Consider the following 25823-nt stretch of genomic DNA (forward strand, 5'->3'; position numbering starts at 1 on the left):
CAAATACATTGTCTTCAACAGGTTATGTGGGAGAAAAAAAGTTAATCATCCATTTTTTCCTTCTAATTTTCTTCACAGTGCAGTTTGACGACTGCCAAGGTAACAACGAGGTTGTGTATGAGGTTTCCAACCCGGATTTTAAAGTGGAACCCGATGGATCGTTAATCGCGCTGAGGAATGTGAGAGAAAATATCCGGGCCTTGTTCATCCATGGGCGCTCTACGCACTCAGACGACATGGCAGAAGTCAAGATTCTCAGGAGAAGGGACCATCACGACTCAAAGGTAAGACATGGGCTCTATTTATTAACATTATTTTTACTAAAATAAAGTGAAAAAGGGTGTTTTCACACCCTTTTCACATTATTTTAGTTTCACCTGTAGTTATTACAGGGCAATTGGAGTAGAATTAGTAAAATTCTACTCCAACCCCCAGTATCACTTATTTTTAGTAAAGCAGATCGCATTTCCCATAATTGTAATGGGAAATGTGATCTGTGTGCAAGTTACTAAAAATAAATTGTAAAAAAATACCGGGGGAAGCCCTGTGATAATAACGCCACCTGGAGGTGGCGTTCTCCAGGGGCTTAGCGCCGGGGGGCGGGGCTTAGCGTCGGTGGGGGGGTAGTAGCGACGGTGGGTCGGCGCATGCGCGGGCTCGAAAATACCGCGACTAGAGTGCGGATGGGATCCGCAGGGACAGAGCTTTATCGCAAGCTCTGTCCCTGCAAGGGATTTATAGTAAATCCCTGTGATATTGCCTGAATTCGCAATGCGAATTCACTCGGTAATATCACACTACAATCCGCATTCAATATGCGGATTGTAGTAAATAGAGCCCACAGTATTGTAGACTAGCCGATGTAGCTAGTTATTATTCCTATCTATAACAAATATGCTTTGTTTATTTTATGCCTCTGGTGTAAAGGACCATGCTAGTGTCAAGATTAAGTAAATTCCGTTTTATTAGTCCTTAGAGGTAGGACTGCAGCGCCAGCGGCAAACGCAGGATTTTTACAGGGGGCTTTCCACACACACACATATATACTGTGTATATATATATTATACTTACTGTATGTCACACATACATTACACACACTTACCTTGCAGCAGCTGTAAGTTGTGTACCAGATAAGAATGGGTCCTGTCAGGCAGGCACCATGTCATTAGGCCCCTCCCCTAGCGACAAAATGCTGCAATTCACGGGTCAGTCGGGAGGGGGCAAAGCCAAATGAGGCGATTCTAATGGAATCACGTCATATTGGCCCCGCCTCCTCCCGATTGACCCGTGAATCGCTGCAAATGCCACGAGGGGCGGGGCTTAAGAAGATGGTGCCTGCTTTCCAGTATGTCTGGAGGCTTTCTGGGTACTCAGTAACCCCCTCCTGCGTGTGCTAGTGCGCGTAGTCCAATATTCAAATAGAGGAGCCACACCCAACTGCCACTCCAAATGCGGCTAAACATCACTGGCAGTTGGTTTCTCTCCCCAATCACCTCGGTTGAGAGGAACCATTTCATGACTTTTCACCCCTATAAGGAGGGGTAGAATTTTGAAAAATCTCTGCTTAGTGGGTGCTTAATTCATGGAAGGAATATACTACCTGAATTTCATGTTTCTAGGTCCAGGGGTCAGGGCTGAATGTTGATGAGTCAGTGAGTCAGTAAGGACATTAGTTTATATATATATATATATATATATATTATATATAATAAATATATATAAATATAAATATATATTTATATATATTCGATAATTATAAGCATCAAATCCATCGCTACATACTGCATTACTATATCCAACCATAGGAACTAGTCTTCGAGTCCTGTTGTTTTGTATTATTCACTGTATTTGTTCACTTAGCGTTCCTAAGAAAAAAAATATATATATATAAAAGAAAATGGAGCCAGTCATGTAGCACAATGGTCCTGTTCTGTCTGGTGCTTAAGTGATTGTGTGACTTCCATATACGGTAGCATTTATCTCTGCAGCCCAAAAAATTATTTTCTGTTTTCTAAGTGCTTCTGACTTGTTAAATATTATCTGGGCACTATACGCATTACTCTTGTACTCCCATAATTGTAATATAATGAAATTCCACTTTATTACATAAAGTTTTACAATTCCTTTTGGTACCGAGAGGCCAGAAACGTTTTATTATTTTATTTTACACTATTATAATAATTCCAAAGATCCAATAATTAACGTTTTGACCCAAGGCCATTGCAAATGTTATACATTATGTAGCAGGATCAGAAATCTCTACAGGAGCCTTGAAAGTGCAACTGAGTCTCATAAACCTTTGCTATATTATACCCGTTCCCCAGAGGCATGAACTGCTAGTGATCGTTACATCCTGGAGAAGCAGCACTGTAATGTTATAGGCTTAAGGTGGACAGGTTTGCAACAAATGTGTAAGGCAGCCATTTTGTGTGCTGTGTAGACATTGCTGTCTGTGTGGCTGGCACATCATACAGTAGGGATCAATGTGTCCTCAGCCTGCAACATGTAACAACATTATTTCATATTACCGCGAATACCCTCACTTATATATTGGCTTAGTCTCCCAACTACTCAAAGCTCATCCTCTGGGCTTGGCAGCATTTTGCAAATAAACATGATGACGACCAAAGTCGTTTTTATGGAGCAATTTGCATAGACTAATATTTGTACTAGGGATGGACATCGACCATCGATAGTTAACAAACATTGATAGTTTACTAACGATGTCCGATGGTTTTGCCATCGATGGCAGAGAGCCAATAGGTTTCTGCCCTCAATGGCAAAGTGGAACCCAATGTTTAATTTTTTTCTGCTCCCGATTCTGAACTTAGGAGCTGATTCAGACCCGTTCACTATGATGCGAACGCTCGTAGCTGGCCAATATTTGCAATATGTGTATGCATCGCAATGCGCGTGCGCGAACCAGTGCGAGAGATTGGGATGCGCTCGCTCGCTGCGCATAGACTGCCCAGTAGAGTGAGTGACAGGAGAAGCCGTTTGTGGGTGGTAACAGGGGCTGGCCACTGGAAACTGGGGAGTGGAGGTGTGAACGTAGGCGTGCCTGAGTGTCTCAACACCGTTTCAGAGGCGTGCTTAATTAAAAGGCAGCGTCATAGTACACGTCACCTGGTTGGAAATCACACTGAAGTGATCGCAGTGCTTGCCACAGGGTATAGTCAATCTCAAGCGCTGCGATCACATCCGATGGTGCTCGATGTACCAATGTTTTCAAGCACTTCCAGGAGATGACGTGCGCAAGTAGGCTTCTTATGAATGGCTGATGGGCGTCTGCATACACAAGTCAGGGGTGGGGAACCTTTTTTCTGCCGAGGGCCATTTTGATATATACTGTATAATATTATTTGCGGGCCCGCTGCAGGCCACGACCCTCCGTGTGACATCACACGGGGGAGGGGCCACAATCGCTCGTGATTACAGCAATGCGCAGAGCATCCTGAGGATGCTCTGGGGAGCTGTAAGGTCAGCGCTGTGACCATCTGAAGCATCCTAAGATGAGGCTAGCAGGAAAAAGCTCAGAGGGCCAAACCAAATGATTCCGGGGGCCTTATACGGCCCACGGGCCTGAGGTTCCCCATCCCTGAACGCACGCCAAGACATAGTGGGCGTGCTAATGCCTTGCCTTGTGATCGCCTGCCTTGCTGGGCGTGCGCTGGATTTGCATATGCAGGCTGCGAGTGAACGCATCTAGCGAGCGGGTCTGAATGAGCTCCTTAGCCCGCTCCCTGGCAGTCCACTAAGTTCCGCTCCCTTTTTCTATTAGCCCGCGGCTTGCCGTGCACCCGGCAGAGTGGCCAGCAAGTGGTGTAAACCATAGACGGTTATCACAGATGATGCCATCGATGGAAAACCACTGATGGCCATCCTTAAATTATCCATTATTCTAAGTGCAGTATTAATTGAAACTACCGCAGGGTGTAGAACAACACCCTAAACATCACCATCCGAGACGTGCTACTGAAGACAAGCGAGTGGCGCTCTTCTCTATGAAACCCCTAATTTCTGCCACTTAAGAGAGAGGGCGTTTCTATAAGTTGAATTTATTAATGTACAAATCTATCCAAATTCCTGACATGATTAACACAAAAAATGCCATTGGTGCTTAGAAAATCCACAAAAATCACAGTAACCTATTAACCCAATTGGTAGCTGTCATGCTGATGGATTTGCGGACCCAAATGATTTGTGATTGATTCATGTACATGTATTAATAATATAGCCCATTAGAAGATCATTGAAACCGCAGCCGGCTTTCTGTCCTTGCTAAGGATTCTGGGAGTGAAATTTAGCCTACACTGGAGTTTCAGAGTGTTCCCATCACTATTACATCGCTTAAGCTTTTGTTTTGTTTGTTTGCTGTTGTTTTAGTTAACTGCAGCCATGTCCCTCTGTTTCAGTACAGCTGGCTCAGCCCAAACTACTCAGCCAGTATTTAATTCATGTCTCCAATCATCCGTGAACAGAATTTAGAATCCCAGTTGAAGTACACACTTTTTTTCCCCCCTATAAGACTTAAAAATGGCTATTTTATGTGTCCGCTACCAACAAACAACCGGGAATATTGTGCAAACCGCAGAGCACCACTTAGTAAACATGCGATAATGGGATTTAAATTCTCAGCAGTGCAGGCACCACAGGGTATGGGCACTTTTGGCAGCTTAGGAGTTGCGAATGCAGGCAGAGAAACGTCATGTCAATGATCAGGAGTTTGGCATCTCATAGCGACAACTCTTTCAAGCGAACAGTCAAAAGAAAGGAAAAAAAAAAAAAAAGATAGACCTAAAAGAATACAGGCTGCCCTGCAGCAGAATCTTTGCATTATTCACGTTCTGTACAACAGTGTGAGCCGGAATGATTAAATGGAATCTACCAGGTCCCTTAAGTCAGTCGTGGGCACCAGATGGGAGCGGTTAAGCGATGATTAGAAGGAAGGGGTACACCTTGTGGGGGCACGTCGTTGCTACAAAGTTCACTCGCACAAAACAAGCCTTTCACAAGAGGTAAGGTGGTAAGAGAGGGAGAGAGATCGGCTCGGAGGCGGAAGAGTCTCCTCCTCTCCCCGTGCTGTAACTCCTGCAAAGAACGCTTTGAAGTCTCCCTAGATTGGTTTACTACTGTATCGATGCTTAATGCAGCTGTCGTGATAACATACTGAGATGGGACATTGCAACTGAAGCCCATCAACGCCAGTGCGATAAAGGAACTCGTCTCTAAGAACCTTCACAAGCCTGGGGAGCAGTGACATCTGTGTCATTAGCTAGTAGGCGTCTTGCATTTCTGTGCTGGAAGGAGATGGTTCTATCTGTGTGCACGTATCTATCTGTTGTTGTTCTTACAGCACTCATTATAGTTTATACAGCGTCACTGCACAGTCTAGAGAAAATGCTCTCGTGCACCAGTCGCTGCCCCATTGAAGCTTAACAGTCTTAAATTCCCTAATGCGCGCACATACTCTATTTTGTCAGCCGCCATCTGATCTACCAGTATTGTACTGCCCAAGTGCCGTCAGGCAGCAAAAAATGAATAAATGCAGATATTAACTCAAGCTGTGCTCTGCTGTACCCGCATACCAGTGCCATCTTTCTGGTGATACAGGGGTTTATTTACTAAGCAGTGTTAGGAGACAGAGTGAAAAGTGATAAGGTGCCAGCCAATCAGCTCTCAACTAGGGATGTGCGCCGGACCATTTTTGCCGGATTTGGATTTGGATTTGGTTCTAATTCGTCGTCCGGCTTTGGATTTGGATTTGGATTTGCCAAACTGCGGTGACTGGCTTTGGATTTGGATTTGGATTTGGATTTTTTTACAAAAATTGACAAAAAAAGCTAAAATCACATAAATTGGTCTTTTTTTTCTTCCTAGAGTATTATTAACCTCAATAACATTAATTTCCAGTCAATTTAGACCATATCACAGCTTATAATATTGTTTTCAACATTATTGGCCAAAGGTTGCAGTGAGCTGACTGGTTACTAAGCGACAAAGCAGCGGCACAACGACACAGACACCACAGTATAAAGCACATCTATGACACATTGCCACACAGCAGTGGCAGAAATGAAAAGTAGTGCACCCACCCAGTGGGGTACGGCCAGCAGAGTCACAGTACTTGTTTACAAAGTGGGCTACGGCCCTAGGAGTCACAGTGCACAATCTTATTAGCATTACACCGCACATAGGGCCTGATTCACATTACACCATAAAGTAGTGTCTCTTATTTATGTTACGACACACAGTAGTGCCCCTTTTACACAATGCCCACAGTAGTGACCCTTTTACACAATGCCCACAGTAGCGGTGTCCCTTACACAATGTCCCCCAGCAGTGGTGCCCCCTATGCAGTCCCCTTAGTAGTAGGGTCCACTATGCAGTGCCCCCAGTAGAATGCCCCCCAGTAGTATGCCCCCCATTAGCAGGCCCCCCCAGTAGTATGCCCCCCATTAGCAGGCCCCCCCAGTAGTATGCCCCCCATTAGCATGCCACCCAGTAGTATGCCCCCCCAGTAGTATGGCTCCCCCAGTAGTAGGCTGCCCCAGTAGCAGGCCCCCCCAGTAGTAGGCTGCCCCAGTAGTAGCCCCCCCTGTAGTATGGCCCCCCCCAGTAGTATGGCCCCCCCTGTAGTAGGCTGCCCCAGTAGCAGCCCCCCCAGTAGTATGGCCCCCCCCAGTAGCAGGCCCCTCAGTAGTATGGCCCCCCCAGTAGCAGACCCCCCCCAGTAGTATAGCCCCCCTGTAGTATGGCCCCCCCAGTAGTATAGCCCCGCCCAGTAGCAGACCCCCCCAGTAGTGCAGACCCCCCCAGTAGTATAGCCCCCCCCCAGTAGCAGGCCCCTCTGTAGTATGGCCCCCCAATAGTGCAGATCCCCCCCAGTAGTATGGCCCCCCCAGTAGCAGACCCCCCCCCCCAGTAGTATAGCCCCCCCCAGTAGCAGGCCCCTCTGTAGTATGGCCCCCCCAGTAGTATTGCCCCCCCCCAGTAGCAGACCCCCCCCCAGTAGTGCAGACCCCCCCCAGTAGTATAGCCCCCCCCAGTAGCAGGCCCCTCTGTAGTATGGCCCCCCCAGTAGTATGGCCCCCCCAGTAGCAGACCCCCCCCCAGTAGCGCCCCCGGACCTTTGACAAGTAAAAAAATAAAAAAAATAAAACTTACCTGATTCCCCGCTCCCGCGCCGTCCGCTCTGTCACACGCTGAGGAGGGAGCCGGAAGACTGAGCTCATGTGTGAGCTCCAGCCGGCTCCCTCCGTGCAGCAGCCAATGAGAGTCTGTGTGACTCTCATTGGCTGCTGTAACAAACACACAGCTGCCGCTGGCGGCTGTGTGTCTGTGTCTGTGTAGGGCAGAGCGCTATCACTGCGCTCTGCCCTACACAATAGGAGACCTGATGTCGGATTCTCTAGTGAGAATCCGACATCAGGCGGCCGCCGTTCGGCCCCGAACGGGGATCCGAGTCAGGCGGTGAACACCCGAACAGGGTTCGGGTGGACTCGGATCCCCAATGTTCGGAGCGGTTCGGATTCCACAGAATCCGAACCGCTCATCTCTACTCTCAACTGTAATTTTTCAAACACAGCCTGTGAGATGACAGTTGGGAGCTGATTGGCTGGCACCTGATCACTTTCTTATCACTTTTCACTCCTAACACTGCTTAGTAAATAGACCCCACAATCTGAAAGATGGTGCTAGTTGCTCAGAAGTGAGTAAAGGGTCTGGCACAGCCTAGGTTCAGACTTCTGTGTGGAGCCATATTGCTGAATATATATCACTGGAAAGATGGCGCCACTGGGCTAGTATAGGGGGGGAGGGGCGCTGTATGACGACACAACTAACGTCATTGCGCCCGGTCCCTCGCTGTTTACTGATTTGAGAAGAATCGATGCTGCGGGTTCCCTGCCTCGATGATGACATTCCCACCATCAAGCTCCTCCATTCCTGTCTCTCAGAGGAATGGTGGAAAAAGTAGCCATGTCAGCTTTAAGCTATAAAAATAATTGTACAATATAAAAATAGATAATAATAAAAACTTTTTGCAGCATATGGTGCACAGTACTAAATTACACTCACTGCCGGTACACATCAGAACGACGTACAAAAGACACAATAACGGTTCCAATTTCCCTTCATCCCAGAACACGTTACAGAGCGTACACAATATGCAATCTTCCGAACGACGGCACGATATATCATGTCCGCGCATTGTATCTAATCTTTTCTCTTGTACACATGTGCAGCACATCAGCTGAGAAGATTGCACGTGAACGCGCGATTGAGCGTACACACTATGCGATGTGCACCCAGCCTCCGGGAGGGGACAGCCAGGCCGGCCAAGCAGGGAGGGCGTGGTGCTGCATAGGGGGGCGTGGCTGGGAATATTACACAGTAATGGGGCTGGAGAGAGGCGTGACCACAGCATATCATAATGTTGGCCCCGCCCCCACCACACAATTGCGAGTTTATCGACATTATGAAGCAGGGGGGCGGGTCATGGTGACACAATTCAGAGCGAATCGCATCATCTGCCCCCAGCTGCGTGGGTTTGTCTGGGGAGGGGGGCTGGGGGATTGCCTACATTTCCCGGGAGGCCGGGAGCAGCCCCCGATTTTCAGGAGGCTCCCGGACGAATTGGGAGAGTAGGTAGGTATGCCTAAATTACCGCTTGGTTGTCGGGCAAATCTGACCTTTACTATATTTTGTAAGTTTTCACAGCTACATTTAATTTATGAATAAAATAAAATGACATGTACAGTAATTATAACTATGGGCCTGATTCAGAGCCGATCGCAAAAAGCGAGCGCTCGCTCTGAATCAGGGCTGCCGCTTTGTTTTTAAAAACCCGGCCTCCTGGACGCCCCCTTCAGTGTGACGTCACAGAAGGGCGGGGCCACAATCGCCGGTGATTACAGCAATGCCCCGGGGAGCTGTAAGGGCAGCGGTGTGACCAGGACTGGATTAACGGGGGGCGACAGGGGCGATCGTCCCTGGGCCCCCACTTGTTAAGGGCCCCCACACCCATCGGGGTTAAAGTGGACCGGAGGAGGCGGAACCAGTTCCGCCTCCTCCGGCCAACCTAACCCCGGTGCCGCAGGGAGGCTCCTATTACCAGGCGCCCGCTGTAAACAGCGGGTGCCCGGCTCCCTCCCCGCAGCGGCAGCCGGAGTCGGAGGCTTGAGCTCACATGAGCTCCAGCTTCCGGCTCACGCAGAGCACTATGGCAGAGACGTCATGACGTCTCTGCCATAGTGTGGAGGAGCAGCCGAGCGGACTGCAGCGGACGTGGGGCTAAGGTTCAGGTAAGTATGAGCTTTATTTTTTTATTTTTTTAGTGCAAGCGGCCTACTGGGGGCATTACTGGCAGGGGGCATTACTAAAGGGGACATTACTCAGGGGGGAACATTACACATTACTTGGGGAGGGGGGAGGCATTACTACTGGGGGCATTACTGGTGGGGGGCATTATTCAGGGGGGAGCACTACTACTGGGGCATTACTCAGGGAGGGGGGAGACATTACTACTGGGGGCATTATTCAGGGGAGAGCATTACTACTGGGGCATTACTCGGGGAGGGGGGAGGCATTACTACTGGGGGCATTATTCAGGGGGAGCATTACTACTGGGGCATTACTTGGGGAGGGGGGAGGCATTACTACTGGGGGCATTATTCAGGGGGAAGCATTACTACTGGGGCATTACTCGGGGAGGGGGGAGGCATTACTACTGGGGGCATTACTGGGGGGGGGATTACTACTGGGAACATTACTCGGGGGGAAGCATTACTGCTGGGGGCATTAATCAGGGGGCATTTCTATTGGGGGCTCTACTAGAGAGGGAGCATTAGTATTGGGGGCACTAATAGAGGGGAATTTCTACAGAGGGCTCTACTAAAGGGGGAATGACTACTGGGGGCATTACTATTGGGGGCACAACTACATGGGTATTTCTACTGGGGGATTTATACAGGGGGCATTACTACTAGGGCATTACTATTGGGCACATGCCCAATTACTACTGGGGGGCATTACTATTTGGGGCACAACTACAGGGCCTTACTGGGGGCATTTATACAGAGGGCATTACTACAGGGGGCACTACTAATGGGAGTATTGCATAGGGGGCACTGCATAAGGGGCACTACTACTGGGTGCACTGCATACGGGGCACTACCACTGTGGGCACTGACACTACTGGGGGCTCTGCATAAGGTCCCCATTGCGCATACCCCCAGTTTGTCACATTTAATAGGGGCCCCCACATGTTTGTTGCCCAGGGGCCCCCACAGACCTTAATACGGCCCTGGGTGTGACTGTCTGAAGCATCCTAAGGACGTTCCAGGCGGCACTGCTGCATAGATTCTGGCTGCAGGGTGCTCAGAGGGCCAGACCAAATGATTCCGGGGGCCTTACACGGCCCCCGGGCCTGAGGTTCCCCATCCCTGCACTAGAGCAAGGCTTGATGGAAGACAGGAGAGCGCGTTTATAGAATACCCCATTGCCAGGCTCCTGTACTGCCAACCAGTAATTACAACCAGGTGGGGTTTTCTTGGCAAACCTAAGGGAGGAACTTGGGATGGAAAAATATACCTCTCCCCCTCCCTTCCCCTCAAGCCACAGTACTTTAGCCCCTACAGCTCTCCAAAATCTAAATGCAGATTTTGTATACAAGTATGAAAGCACCTGTTCCCAGGGAGTGGAAAATACAGTATTGTACAAAACTTCATTAAATTCTGTATAGAAGTTTTTAATTTGCAGAGAACATAAAGCGCCTGAAAGACTGCTGGAGCCCAGACGTTTGCAGCATATGTGTGTGGGCTTGCTGCCGGAACATTTCCACTTCCCAAAATATGCTTTATTAATAAGCTGATTTAATTCCCTTTATTTTAATTTTAATGGTCACTGAAACATGTGAAAATAGTTCATTATCTGAAGCAGAATCTGTACATTATGAAATATACATACGGATGGAAGAACCGTGTCCCAGCCTGTCCCAGATAGCGACTGTATTTGTGGAATTAGAATTGAGCATAATTTCCAAAACAGCTCTGGGGGATTTCTTAAGGTGGCCATACACGGTGAGATTCAAAAGTTGGTCAGACCAGTTGTACGATTTCCCTTGAAAATTCTTCCCTTCAGATACAGGACGATTTGTATTTAAAATGCAACTATTTCACATAAGACCATACGATTTGATCAATCATATCACACAATGTGTGTCAATTCGTACACGATCAGTTGAGATCTCTCTGCAAAACCATCTGATCTGCGATCCAACTAGACGACGGCGGGGACGCGCATCGGGGTCACAGAAGAGTCAAAATACATCTATTTTCAAACGATTGTCCAACCTGTAGAAACTGCCCAAATCGTGTGATCAATCGTCCCGTGTATGGCCAGCATCACCTTCCCCTGGTGGAATTTGGCTGTGTTGGGCGCGAAATTGCCCCCTATACTTTTTGTTGCCTCAGGAGTCCTATAGCGTCTTTAGCAAATCGCGCCATTGTTGTCCCACCCCTATTTACAGGCTGGCAATCTTGTACAAATACACAGCAATCACCATTCCTAGATGTTTCCCCAAAAGATAAAAATAAAATGCGTTTTAGAAACAACAACACACAAATGAAAATATGAGATACCTGGCTTCCCCACGCAAAGCCAGTGAGGGCTATAGCTGGCTGCAGGGAACCGGTATGTAATCCCGCCGTCGCATGGCCGGCGGATCAAATCCCGACAGCGCTAGCCTGGCAGGGTTAGAAATCCTGACTGCTTCTAAAGGTAAATGACCCTAATCTACCCCCCCCAACCCTTCCTTAGGGGTGCCTAAACCTAAGTCTCCCGGAGGTGTGCCTAACCCTAACCCCCCCCCCTTACCCTAGCCTAAACCTAACCCTCCTGGGGGTTGCCTAACCCTAAGTCCCCCCCGGGAGCCCTAAAACCTAACCCTCTCCACCTCCCCCTCCCGCGGCTGTCCGCGTCCGCGCCCAGCTTACCTTCGTTCAGTATGCTACCGGCGTAGGTCTAATGACAGGCATCAGGATTTTGACGCTTGTCATTAGTGCCTTGCCAGGATTAGACAGTCGGGAAGCCGGCGGTCGGGATTTCGTCCGTCGGCTTCCCGACTGCTTTCCGTCTGAAAGCTTCTTTGGTAAAAAGTTAAAAACAGCTATTTTTTATTATTTACAGATTTAGGGCTCCTCTCCCGATGATAAATAGACCACTGTGTTTTTCTGTGAACTTCAAAACATGATTGTATATGTAGTTAGAAAATGTAAACTGTAGGTACAGCTGGGGGCACCGCGAGAAGTTGGGGGGAGGGTACTACAAAGCCGTAAATGACATCTGCAGTCCCTGGCGCATTCCATAGAAATGTATACCATGACAGGTCATACTCATACACCCTCTAATGACCATGTACCTGGGCCCAGCTGATGTCTTAACAGCCCTGGAACCCAGAGCGGCATAAGCTTAAGGCTATATAAGAGTCCTTAGTTTTTTGTAATTGGTTGGAATTTTGTCAACTGTTGCTAGGTAGATTAGGTTTGTTTTTTGTTTTTATGGTTGGTTGGTTTTGGCTATGAGCGAGCTCTAGAGAGTAGTTTTGGGGGTGCCTTATAAGGATGGTGTATGCGTGGCAGCCATCTTTCTGGATGGTGTTTGTCCCCCCCTCCTTTCTCTTTTTCCTTTACTTTCTTGTGTTTGTGTTCATACTAACACCACATGTACATTTTAGTGTTGGACGGGAAGGTGCTACAAACCAGCGACCCTCAGGGTATGTGCTCCTTAATGGTTTCTTACACCTTGAGGGGTTGCTAGTATGGCCTGCCTCTGCAGGAGGACTTTAGGCGCATGTCTCTGCGGACACGCTTGTACTCAGCTGTATTCAGGGGCGTATCTATAATGGGTGCAGGTTGTGCTGGGAACAAGGGCCGCTGGGTCCAGGGGGGCCCCGCACCGCACACCCTGCACCCATAATATTACTTACCTCTCCGGAGTCCCATGTCGGCGCGGGGGTCCAGCGCTGTAAAACTACGCAGTATATTGAAAATGGCCGCTGTGGCCATTTTCCCGGTGCCCTGTGCATACATTATAGACTCTGGGCACACTCTAGTGCCCAGAGTCTATAACTCCGGCGCTGGCCGCGCACAGCTCAGTGCGCTGCCGGCCGCCGGGCAGAGAGGAGGGGGCCCGTGTCGGAGACTGCACACAGTCCCCCTCCTCTCTAGAAACGCCCCTGGCTGTATTATAGGGGTTGTGAGTCTTCACAGCTCAGCTTACATTGGCCACAGGGGGAGGCGTATCACTCGCTCCCTAATTTTGGTTTAATAATCATATGGCTGGTGAAGAGAGTTTGTAGCATCCTGCTTTGCCTCCCAAATTCAGTACAAGCTCAGGGTCATACCTTCAACAAAAGCAAGTTATGACCATTTAACCAAAGCAGTCTGTGTCTGTGTCGTTAATAGTTTGTTAATAAAGTTATGGACGCCTTATTATTGCAATTCCTGTGTCCATTCAGTACATTGGAATTCTCGAAAAATACTTAATGCCTATGGATGTCCTGGTACAGACTTGGGGTACAGATGAAGAAATAAGGGCTGACTAACTCTCCTCGCTCCACAAAATTATGTGAGGACAACCTACGGCCTACGCCATCTTTATGTCATGTTCAATTTATCTGGTCTTGCAATACTCATCCTTCCATTAGACGATGTGTCAGCTCTAACTGTACCACAAGCCAATCCCCACCGACTATAATTCTCAGACATAAATGACGGTTACAGCGTGGCCTTTGGTCTGACTCTTTAATTACCAGGTGTCTCTGATTTATTTGTACGCTGCAGCAAAGGGGAACGATGAAGTAGCTGACCAAATGACCATTAAGCCCCTGGTATGATCACAAGGAAAGCAATCAGTCATCCTGTACCTAGATAATTTTCCTCTTATTCATGTAATTGCTGTAACCAAGATTCGTACAACAGCCTTTGGTATTCAAAGGCCTGTTCCCACTTCCCATTACATTTCCAATCAAAGGACTTAATGCTTAATTTTATAGAGACAAATGCATTTTAAATAACTGTGCTAAAGACACCAGAAAAGCATAAATATTTTATAAGTAGATGTTTCACTCATTAGACGGCTAATGTTGGGTTGCAATCGAAGGGGGGAGCGTATTGCAGTCCCCCCCCCCTCCAAGTGTAGCGCAGAATAGGCCACGAGCTCAGCCATCTGGAAATGATAGTGTTAAAAATTGAAATCGCTAGAAACAAATCCTTCACACTGTTGGATAGGAACCCTTCCGGGGGCAGGCTTCATTTTTAAAATACTCTTTTAGCTCTTTACTTCCTGGTGCCTCCGTCACAGCTTAAACGAGAACTAAAATGTGTGATGCATTTAGTTTAAAAAAAAACCCGAACCATTATTTTGATAATATTTTGATTTATAATAGAATAATAGAATGTTCATATTGTTCTGTGTCAGATGATTTAAAAATGAATCAAGAAATGTTATCTGACATTTTATATTTATTTATTTATATATTACCAGTTATATTTATTTATTACCAGTTATTTTACGCAATGTTGTATAGAGAATATTTAAGGGGTCTATTTACTAAGCAGTGTTAGGAGACAGAGTGAAGAGTGATAAGAAAGTGATAAGGTGCCAGCCAATCAGCTACCAAATGTCATTTTTCAAACACAGCCTGTGAGATGACAGTTGGGAGCTGATTGGCTGGCACCTTATCACTTTTCAGTCTGTCTCCTTAGCAAATAGACCCCACAGTCACTAATGTTCCCTCTTCTCATTAGTAAATAGACCCCTTAGTCATTAACATCAGTCCCTGCCCCAGTGGATCTTACAAAATATATCACCTACCACATGGACACACATACACACTGAGATTCATTTCTTGTCAGAAGTCAATTAGTTTACCAGTATATTTTTGAAAGGAACCTGGAGCACCCCCACGCAAAAAATGGGGAGAACATGCAAACTCCACACATATACGCCTTGGTTAGGATTTGAACTTATGATCTCAGTGCTGTGAGGCAGTAATGTTAACCACTATGATACCATTTATAGATGTGAGGACTCAAACTTTCCTGCACATCTCAAAAAGTCCTACGTTCTTTGGTCTTCTGTTTATTTATTAAAGCCCCCCCCCTCCTGGTTATGCCTATTGCAGGCAGTAGCCTTCAACGGGGGCCTCTTACCCAGATGCTTGCCCAGGGCTCCATGAACTACTGGGCAGCCCCCATCCTCTCCCTGATCTCACTGCTGCTTGGTGACACCTTCCGAGCGCGTTACATAAAAATAACTGAGCAGCTGTTGTCACCCCTGCGGAGGGTGTCACCCGGCGCGGCTCGCTCCCCCCACACACCCCTAGTGATGCCACTGACAATAAGCATCGATAGAAAATCCATTTTCATGGGCTTAATAGATGCCCATGATGTTTTGAACAGTGTGAGAGTTGTAATCCACTGTTTTGTAAATGTTGTGATAACTTACTTTGGTATATTTTGTCAACATTCATAATGTCGACATAAACACCATAAATATAGTGTTTATGTTGCAATGTGTACAATACACATAATTTGGTGGTGATTAGTTTGAATTGCTGGCCATAAATTATATGGGGTTATAATGACACAATGTTCTTATTGGACTAAACACATTTTATTGACTGAACCATATCATGGTCTGCGAATTTGAATGCAGTTTCTTTGGAGTAAGTACTTAGTGGGTCTAGGTTGTGTGTGTGTATGTATGTGTATGCATATGTATATGTGTGTATATATATATATATATATATATATATATATATATATATATATGTATATATATATATATATATATATATGTATATATATATATATATATATATATGTATGTGTGTGTGTTTATATATATATATATATATATATATATGTTTGTGTTTATGTACTGTATATATGTGTGCATGTGTGGGTGTTTATGTACTGTATATATGTGTGGGTGTTTATGTACTGTATATATGTGTGCATGTGTGGGTGTTTATGTACTGTATATATGTGTGGGTGTTTATGTACTGTATATATGTGTTCATGTGTGGGTGTTTATGTACTGTATATATGTGTGGGTGTTTATGTACTGTATATATGTGTGCATGTGTGGATGTTTATGTACTGTATATATGTGTGGGTGTTTATGTACTGTATATATGTGTGGGTGTTTATGTACTGTATATATGTGTGCATGTGTGGGTGTTTATGTACTGTATATATATGTGGGTGTTCATTTTTAAAGATCCAAAATTGGTCAAGATTTTTATATTTGGTCTGTTTAAGTGAAATTTGATCAAAACATGAATTCCTGCATTTTGCCGGCCAGCCTGGATGGCAATTTGCGGCAATACCATTACATGTGTAATTACATTACGGCATTTAGTGTCTTCCTGCATTTAATTGCAGATCTTGACCTTTTGGTATGGCTATGATAAGTGTACAGTACTCCTAATTCGGAAATTATTTTGGTTTATTATGTTCCTGCAATTTACTGTAGGTGTATGCTCTGGTATTTATTACAATGAAGAGTGTTACCTTTGTGTCTTGTACTATACTTATTGACATTCCTGTTATTAGGTTAGGATGTAATTGTTAACATTTGTCTTCATTAAGGTCTTGCTAAATTTACTATCACTGACCCTTCACATCGCTATCGTGCGTTGGTTTTCATGCTAAGTATCATTGGGTGAATTTGGTCATGTGTTCGCTTGTCATAAGGGCAGGTCACCTCAGTGTGTTGGCTGATCCTACCCTACTGGCACTGGTTTGCCCCTAGTGGGGGACATTTCTACAGGTAATGTGAAACCTATGGATGAGTTCCGTGAGTGCTCCTTGGGAATACACCAATGAAGGATTGTGGATCTTGCCGTGTTGAGCCAAGCAGGCAGTATGCTATGTAACTCTGAGTGCCATAAGGAAAGGGCATGACAAGTACTAATTTCAATGGGTCCATTGAAGGTTATGCAGTAGTGCTCCATGTCAAACAGGCTAAATGGCCGCCATAACCAAAATGTCTGCCCTAATCACGCTAGATCAATACAGAAAAGTGGTCCTAGAGACGTGGTGAAACTCACCCCCCTCCCCCACCCATCCTCTGCGCTATCTTAATAAAGGAACAGTGGGGGTCATTCAGACCCGCTCGCGAGCGGCAGTACGCTAGCAAGTGGGTTGATGTTCCCCACTGCGCATGCGCACGACGGAGGGAGCTCCGTCGTGCGCATGCGCGAGACCCGGACTGCGACAGCCAAGCTGTCGCTCCGGGTCTCGCACCAAAGGGGGCGTGGTGTCGATGTTGATTGACAGCACACCCCCTTTGGTGGGCGTGCTGGGGGCATGCCTGCCAGACGGAGGCGTTCCCATGGGAACGCCTACCGTCTGAAGCCGGCCCCACTGACATCACTAGTGATGTCAGTGGGAGTGATTTTGGCTCTGATAGAGCCAAAATCACTCCAGGGCTTGCGGCAGCGAGACCCTACCACAGGGTCTCCGTCGCAAGCCCGATGGTCGCGATGGTCAAGACCATCGCGACCATCATCATGGACGCTCGCTATAGCTGTGGGTGGTAACCCACAGCTATGCGAGCGTCCATGAGGACGCTCCAAAAAAAGGTAGGAGGGCCCTGATTCAGAGCGAGCGCTCTGGTCAGAGCATTCAGCTCTGAATCAGGCCCTGTGTGTGCCGCAAAAAGGGTGTGGTCTTGGAAGAAAGGGGCGTGGTCATACAATAGTATCCCCAATTCAAATTAAGCTACACAGTAGCACAATCTTATTCACATTACACAGCACATAGTGCCCCTCAGGGGCGTAACTAGGCCTAGCGGGGCCCCATAGCAAAATTTTCACGTCCCCCCTAGTTTTTGTGTGATAGACATTCTTGTGGAAAAACACGAGGATACAACAGGACTGTGACTAGGTGCAGGTAATGGTGGGGGGGGTTGGGGGCGAGAATACAGAGACAGAACTGTGAATAGGTGTAGGCAATGGGGGGGGGGTTGGGGGTGAGGATACAAAGACAGGTGTAGGCAATGGGGGGGGTTGGGGGTGAGGATACAAAGACAGGTGTAGGTAATGGGGGAAGTGTTTAGGTTGGATGTGAGGATTAATGATCTGGCTAAATATGCCCAGGCTGATCTGACATTTCGTTACATGAAAATACAACACAGTTCTGCCTAGCAGGAGGTGAGAACTTACAGTTCGGTTGTGTCCAGCTGCTGTGCTGTCTTACGCTGTGTCCGCGGCTGCCTCAAGTACTGTGACGGTTACAGTCAGGGTGATTGCCGCACATACTGCATTTTCTTCGAGCAGGCAACGTGGGTGTAAAGCCGGGATGATTAAAGGTGGGTGGTATTATGAGATCGATCTGTAATGGTGGGAAATATGAATGTGTCCGCGGCACCGTCTGCGAGCCAATCGCGGCTCATGGGCCGGCAGTCAATCAGGAGCAGCTGCTCCTGATTGGCTGCAGGTCGCGGACCGCCCCTAACAAAATGACGAGGTGCAGGCAGTCGTGTCATAGTGACACAGTCTGACTGCCTCCCGCCCTCCCGCAAATCTGCATGTCACTGGCCCAGAGTATCTATAGAATCAGCCCTGGCTGGCCGGACACCCTAGGTGCAGGGGAATGGCTGGGCCCCGGAGATGGACCAGGCCCCATAGCAGCAGCACCCCCTGCACCTACGGTAGTTACGCCAGTGGTGGCCCTGATTCACATTACACCACATACTGTTATGACATACAGTAGTGCCCCTTATACACAATGCCCACAGTAGTAGTGCCTATAATACACATAATGCCCACAGTAGTAATGCCCCTTATACAATGCCCACTGTAGTGGTGCCTCTAATACACATAATGCCCACTTTAGTAATGCCCCTTATACAATGCCCACTGTAGTGGTGCCCCTTATGTAGTGCCTACAGTAGTGGCGCCCCTTATGCAGTGCCCACAGTGGTAGTGCCTCTTATGCAGAGCACACAGTAGTGGTGCCCCTTATGCAGAGCCCCCAGGAGTGGTGCCCCTTATGCAGTGCCCCCAGGAGTGGTGCCCCTTATGCAGTGCCCCCATTAGTGCCCCCAGTGGTAGTGCCCCTTGTAGTAATGCCCTAGTGCCTCCAGTAGTAGTGCCCCTTACACAAAAAAAATAACAATACTTACATTAAGCCCCACTCCTGCGTCCGCTGCTGTCCATCTGGCTACCCGCTCCTCATGACGTCTCTCCCATAGTGCACACTGCGGTCGCTGGAGCTCGAGTGAACTCCAGCCTCTGGCTGCCATGTAGGGAAGGAGCCGGATGCCCGCTGGTAAAAAAAAATCTCAAAGGGCGCCCGGCAACTCCCTGCTGCGAAGGGCTGACTGGCCGGGTTAGGTGTGCTGGAGCAGGCAGGACTGGTTCCGTCTCCAAATAGAACTGACGGACGCACTCCCACCCTGTTCCGGCCCACTTTAACCCCTGCGGTAGACCTCTCGCCGCCTTACAAAATAACAGAGCCCTCGGTCACCAATTGAATTGTGCATAAAAAATAAACTTAACATAGTGTCAAATATTTCCCTGGGCACAGAGGCTGCTTTAAATGATGCTTACATCAATGGTTAGTTACTTAAATATATTTAAAAGGAAAACTGTGTGGTACGTGTGTGATAACCGGTGAGCTGCCTCAGGAAAAGTTTTAATTGAAAACCATTATAGCTGTCCTTAACATAAAAAGACTTTTTAATTAATCCCATGGCTGCCGGAGACACTGCGGGATGCGTTGCTCGTCCCTTTTAGAAGTCGATAGGTTAAAGAGTCTCCGTGAACTGATATAGGCTCCCATGAGGGACAGAATTTGTGAGTTATCTATGATGAGCTGAAATACTGTCATTGTCCATGTGGCCAAATTGATTCTCTATATAGAACTTTGTCTTTTGAAAGATAGCTGCAGCACAGAATGTAACCATTGACTGCTGATGAACTGTGGACACCAACCAAATAGGGGAGTGGGTACTTTGGTCCTGCTTACCTGCCCCCACTCCCCCACTAACAGGACGTGGATATGGCTTCACAATGTGGTTTTGGTACTCATACCTACCTTGTGCTTTTTATTTAGAGGCAGGATGCTGTAAGTATCCACCAAAATAAGGGTCTGCCCAACACCCTCTTTCCACTGGTAGTTGCTATAGGTATTTAGGAACCTGCTCTGCGCACAACCTCTTGCAGCTGGTTCTTATTTTATTATGGGACACTATCCTAACCACAGCGAGAAGATGTACCACCATCCTGCAAACTTTTTGTTGCTTTATTGGCACCTCTGTAGGACAGTCTGGGTATTGTGCCCGTATAGTTCTGCATCTCACATCATGTCACATGCAGCCCTGCCCCCAGTAACACATCACTCATGTCCTGATATAATGTACTCTGTGCTATTGGGGATCCCGCACCTTCAACTATATCTGTGGCTAAGTCTGTGGCTTCCTGTTGCCTCCATTACCCTCCTCACATCATGTCACTGCCCCTGTCACATGGAGCCCTATTCCCAGTAACGCATCACTCATTTCCTGACATACTCTGTGCTGTTGGGGATCCCGCTCCTCTGTGGCAACATGCTACCTCCATTCACCTGCTGACATCATGTCACTGGCCCTGTCCAGACTTCCTGGAGAAGGCAGTCAGGTGGGTACAGTGGGGGAGGGAGGGGGGGTGTGACACCATTTTGAGGGCAGGGTGGATCGGCCACTTATACAAGGAGGAGTGGATGCTGGCGTGGGGGTGCGGGGGTTTTGTGCCTGCCAGGAGACTTGCCCACTCTTCCGGGGGGCCAGGAGTGCCACCTGATTTTCGGGAGGCTCCCGGCCGTTCCAGGAGAGTGGGCATGTATGCCCCTATAACATAGAGCTTGTCCCCTCTAACACTCATCACCTGATATACTCTGTGCTTTTGGGAACACTGCTCCTCCCACTATATAACTCTCAGTCTGTGGCTTCCTGCTGCCTCCATTCCCCTCCTCCCATCATGTCACTGCCCCTGTCACATGCAGTCCTGTCCTCACTGACACATCACTCATCTCCTGATATACTCTGTGCTACTGGGATCCTGCTTCTTCCACTATATAACTCTCAGTCTGTGGCTTCCTGCTGCCTCCATTGCCCTCCTCACATCATGTCACTGCCCCTGTCACATGCAGCCCTGTCCTCACTAACACATCACTCATCTCCTGATATACTCTGTGCTACTGGGATCCTGCTCCTTCCACTATATAACTCTCAGTCTGTGGCTTCCTGCTGCCTCCATTCCCCTCCTCACATCATGTCACTGCCCTTGTCACATGCAGCCCTGTCCTCACTAACACATCACTCATCTCCTGATATACTCTGTGCTGCTGGGGGACCCTGCTCCTCCCACTATATAACTCTCAGTCTGTGGCTTCCTGCTGCCTCCATTCCCCTCCTCACATCATGTCACTGCCCCTGTCACATGCAGCCCTGTCCTCACTAACACATCACTCATCTCCTGATATACTCTGTGCTGCTGGGGAATCCTGCTCCTCCCACTATATAACTCTCAGTCTGTGGCTTCCTGCTGCCTCCATTCCCCTCCTCACATCATGTCACTGCCCCTGTCACATGCAGCCCTGTCCTCACTAACACATCACTCATCTCCTGATATACTCTGTGCTGCTGGGGAATCCTGCTCCTCCCACTATATAACTCTCAGTCTGTGGCTTCCTGCTACCTCCATTGCCCTCCTCACATCATGTCACTGCCCCTGTCTCATGCAGCCTGGTCGTTATTGACACAATCCCACAAAAGACCAGTCACTGCCACCACAAGATCAGAACACTCATTTCCTGAAATACATTGTTCTGCTGTGTGCATTCTGATGATCTGATTGGATACAGGCTTTATATTCCCACAGACTTTAAAGGTGGGCGCACACAGACAATCAATAGAAGTAAGATGACCGGTAATATCCAGGCTTACCAGTGGGTGCAGCCATTGCTATTGTATGGCTCACAGAAGCTGCTGTGCCGCATTCTGTACTTCGGCTCTAACTGAAGGACAGGCAAAGTTATTTAAGTGCAGCATTTACCCAGACTGTACTGTCAGACACACGCTACAATCACATACTTTTACTGTAATAAGCAGCGCTGGCAATCGTCTGCTCGACTTGCACTGGGTCCTTTTCTTTATTGTCAATCAAGACATGACAGATAAGGACACACGCATTCCATCCCAATTGCTAAGTCTTTGTGGCTGAGTGACATTAAGTGGTATATTTTAACATTTGCCTGAACAATAAGTTCAGACAATAAACATGCAGTAAAGTAAAATTGCCAGTTTCAAACATTCTATTCTGTATATAAGTTTAGTTTGCCCCTTTCTTTTATTTTTAATAAGTAAACTTTTATCATATGCTGTAGTGCTTATAATCATACTCCAACACTCACTCACAGAGCAGGACTAAAGCTTCATACACACACACGGTTTTGTTACCAACGATTTTATGAACGATTTTCTGCCAGATTATCTCTCAGATTTGTTAAAGTGTAATGAACGATTTTTTTGAACTACGAACGATTTTTGTAACTTCCCTTAATGAAAATCGTTCAGTTGGTCAGTCAGAATAAACTACAAACGGGAACGAGCATGAACGATAATCGCTCATCGTTATAACTCAGAAACTGAACGATTTTTTCAACGATTGAACGACGTCGATATAGTTAAATCGTTCAAAAAATCTAATGGTGCATACACACGATCAGATTTTTTCTTCAGATATGGACGATAACGATTTAAAAATCGTTCAGTCGTTCATATCTGATGGAAAATCGTTCATATCTGACATGCCTGAACGATGGACGATCAACGATGCGCGTTCCCGTTTGTCAGATAACGATATCTGACATCTGATGGGTTTGCAGTCAGACTTGGACGATTCCATTCATTTTAATGCAGTTAAAAATCGTTCAATCGTTCAAATCGTTCAAATCGTTCAAAACTTTGGTCAAATCGTCCAAATCGTTCAAATCGTTCAATCGTTCATCTGACAAATCTGACAAGTCTGACAAATCTGACCGTGTGTACGCTCCATTATGCACCACACACGGTCAGATTTGTCAGATGAACGATTTAACCAATGATTTGAACGATTTGAACTATGAACTATTTTTGACTGCATTAAAATGAATGGAATTGTCCAAATCTGACTGCAAACACATCAGATGTCAGATATCGTTATCTGACCATCGGGAATGTGCATCGGTCATCGTTCAGATATGTCAGATTTTCCTTCAGATATGAACGACTGAACGATTTTTTAAATCGTTGTCGTTCAGATCTGAAGAAAAATCTGACCGTGTGTATGCACCATTAAGAAATCCCTGGCTTACCAGCTAATCTACCGTGCTGTAGTTTAAGAACAACGTTCAAGTTGAACTTTATATCTATGGGATCCCTGGTTGCCCGACACTTCCTCCTGATCCTCACCTCCGGCACCAGCCGCCTCACTCTAGGCGGTTGCGATATCAATGCTGGAAGCCTAGCAGGTAGCGAGACACGGGAGGATATTCACGCCAGTTCTTCTGCTGCAGTTCTGATTTGCAAGATTGCATAAGTGCGAAATAGCTGCACCTGACAATCTGTTGGTTGAGCAATGGGCATGCGTATTAAAGGAGTGCTGCACATTTTTCAGAGTACAATGCAGTAGATATAATAATTTTTACATGATTATCCCTGCTATGTACAAATGTAACTCGCAGGGACAACGGTAGTGATCGCATGCTGGAGATGCGGACTGCCCCTGGGAACCAGTTTGTTTTACAGTCCCGGCTTCCTCACTGTGTCAGCAGGGCCAGATTTACCGCTAGGCAACCTAGGCGAACGCCTAGGGCCTGGCAGGTCCCAAGGGGCCCGTGGCCGGGTCCCCAGGAATCCGGCCCTGGAGAGAAACTGCATTTTGAGCTGCTACTGGCACTGACCGGCGAGAGGACACACAGCAGCAGCAGCTTAGGAAGGTTAGGCTGCTGGGGGTGGAAGGTTAGGGTTAGGCTGGGGGTGGAAGGCTAGGGTTAGGCTGCTGAGGGTGGAAGGCTAGGGTTAGGCTGCTGGGGGTGGAAGGTTAGGGTTGGGCTGCTGGGGGTGGAAGGTTAGGGTTAGGCTGCTGGTGGTGGAAGGTGAGGGTTAGGCTGTGGGAGGAAAGGTTAGGGTTAGACTGCGAGGGGGAGGGTTAGGTTTAGGCATCCATGGGGTTAAAACAAAAAAACGGGTGCTACCGAATCCAAGCCGGACTGAACAAAGCTATGTGTTTCCACATAGCTTTACTCCGCGTGAATGACTGTGGCACACGTGTGCCCCGTCATTGAAGGAGCCGCCAGCCAATCAGCGGGCTTCTCCATCGGAGCAGCTCGTTGATTGGCTGTGTGCAGTCAGCATGTCTCCCCATAGACTTCAATGGGGAGAAATCTCCATTGAAGTCTATGTGGGAACCGCAACATTGTATCTACTGCTGTAACCACAAGGTTAACCTCAATTAACCTTGTGGTTGCAGCAGTAGATACAATGTCGCGGTTCCCACCATAGATTTCAATGGAGATTTCTACCCATTGAAGTCTATGAGGAGACACGCTGACCGCACACAGCCAATCTACATTCAATATGTAGTAAATAGAGCCCTTAGTCTCAAATCGCCTGTTTGTAAATTTGGAAAGAAAAATGGTAAAAAATCAACCGAATTCCAGCGATTTATACAGAGATTAATCACTTTGCAAATCAGGTCAAATCGCTTGTTAGTAAATTTACCACCATGAGTAGGCGGTGCTATGGCACAGCGAACCACGATTGGCTAGCTGTGGCCGTTTGTGATTGGCTGTCGGTCCACAAACAGTGATTGGCTCTCACTCTGCTCCAAAATCAACAAGCCCTTGCTATCTAATGGCCACTCGTCCACGAGCCTCAATTAGCTAGCAACCCGCACCAAAGTTAACCCACCAGCCGCTTCCTGACCCGCCCTGGAGAACATCACCATAGGTCCTGCAAATTTCGGTCCGTTCAGCATTTGCCTGCAGTATTTTGGACATTGACCCTGGACACCACCATACACGTTATTCACTACGTAGCTTACACAATTCCTACTCTAAAGACAAAGGGGATTGTCAGTTCTCCTGAGAAGCTGCCGGCCAACGCATGCGCAGGGATTACCATTTGGGCTTTCAGTTGCTTGGTTTTAATATTTAACAGCCAGCTATAGACACAAATGAACAAAGAATATGCTTTCCCATTGTGAGCGACTTTTTCTGTGTATCATTTTCATTCAGTTACAAGCGGATAGCAGCGACTTATCCCAGAGTTGTGCATTCATGCACGCAGTATAAGGATGTATTTATAGACCTAGAGAGAGACATGTCTGAGACTTTATTTTTCTAGAGACAGTCGTGTCCCCATGTTCCATCTCTGTTTCCCGTTTCCTCGCTGCGCCAGCTGGCCCTTCTCCAGAACCGCAAAGAAACGCTACGCAGTGTGGCATGAACTTGCTGCATTCACAGACATTAATTCACTGCAGATTTATTCAGAGTTACCTAGGCAGCAAAACATCTAAATACAACCTTGACACCGCGTGTAAGCACATTACCATAAAGACATTTAAAATGTGCAGTTGAGACACATTTACACTCATTTAAGGGTTATGGTGTCATTTCAACTCGCCAGATACTGTACATTGTCCAATTTCTGGGTAATATTGTTCATATCTATAAGGAATAAATGAAATATGTGTATATTTACTACACTCAAGGGCAAAATGCATTGAG

The 25823-nt window shown here is 47.2% G+C and overlaps 1 protein-coding gene across 1 annotated transcript in view; it reads left to right on the forward strand.

The window, feature by feature from the left end:
- Window positions 1-25823, forward strand: part of CDH13 (cadherin 13) — an 870720-nt gene that overhangs the window by 300008 nt on the left and 544889 nt on the right. The window contains exon 3 of the mRNA XM_088449431.1: window positions 79-284. Coding sequence (XP_088305557.1) covers window positions 79-284 — 206 coding nt within the window. The remainder of the gene's footprint in view (window positions 1-78; window positions 285-25823) is intronic.

This window comes from Taudactylus pleione, unplaced genomic scaffold (assembly GCF_031769625.1).
Source record: "Taudactylus pleione unplaced genomic scaffold, aTauple2 ptg000484l, whole genome shotgun sequence".
Taxonomy (NCBI): Eukaryota; Metazoa; Chordata; class Amphibia; order Anura; family Myobatrachidae; genus Taudactylus; species Taudactylus pleione.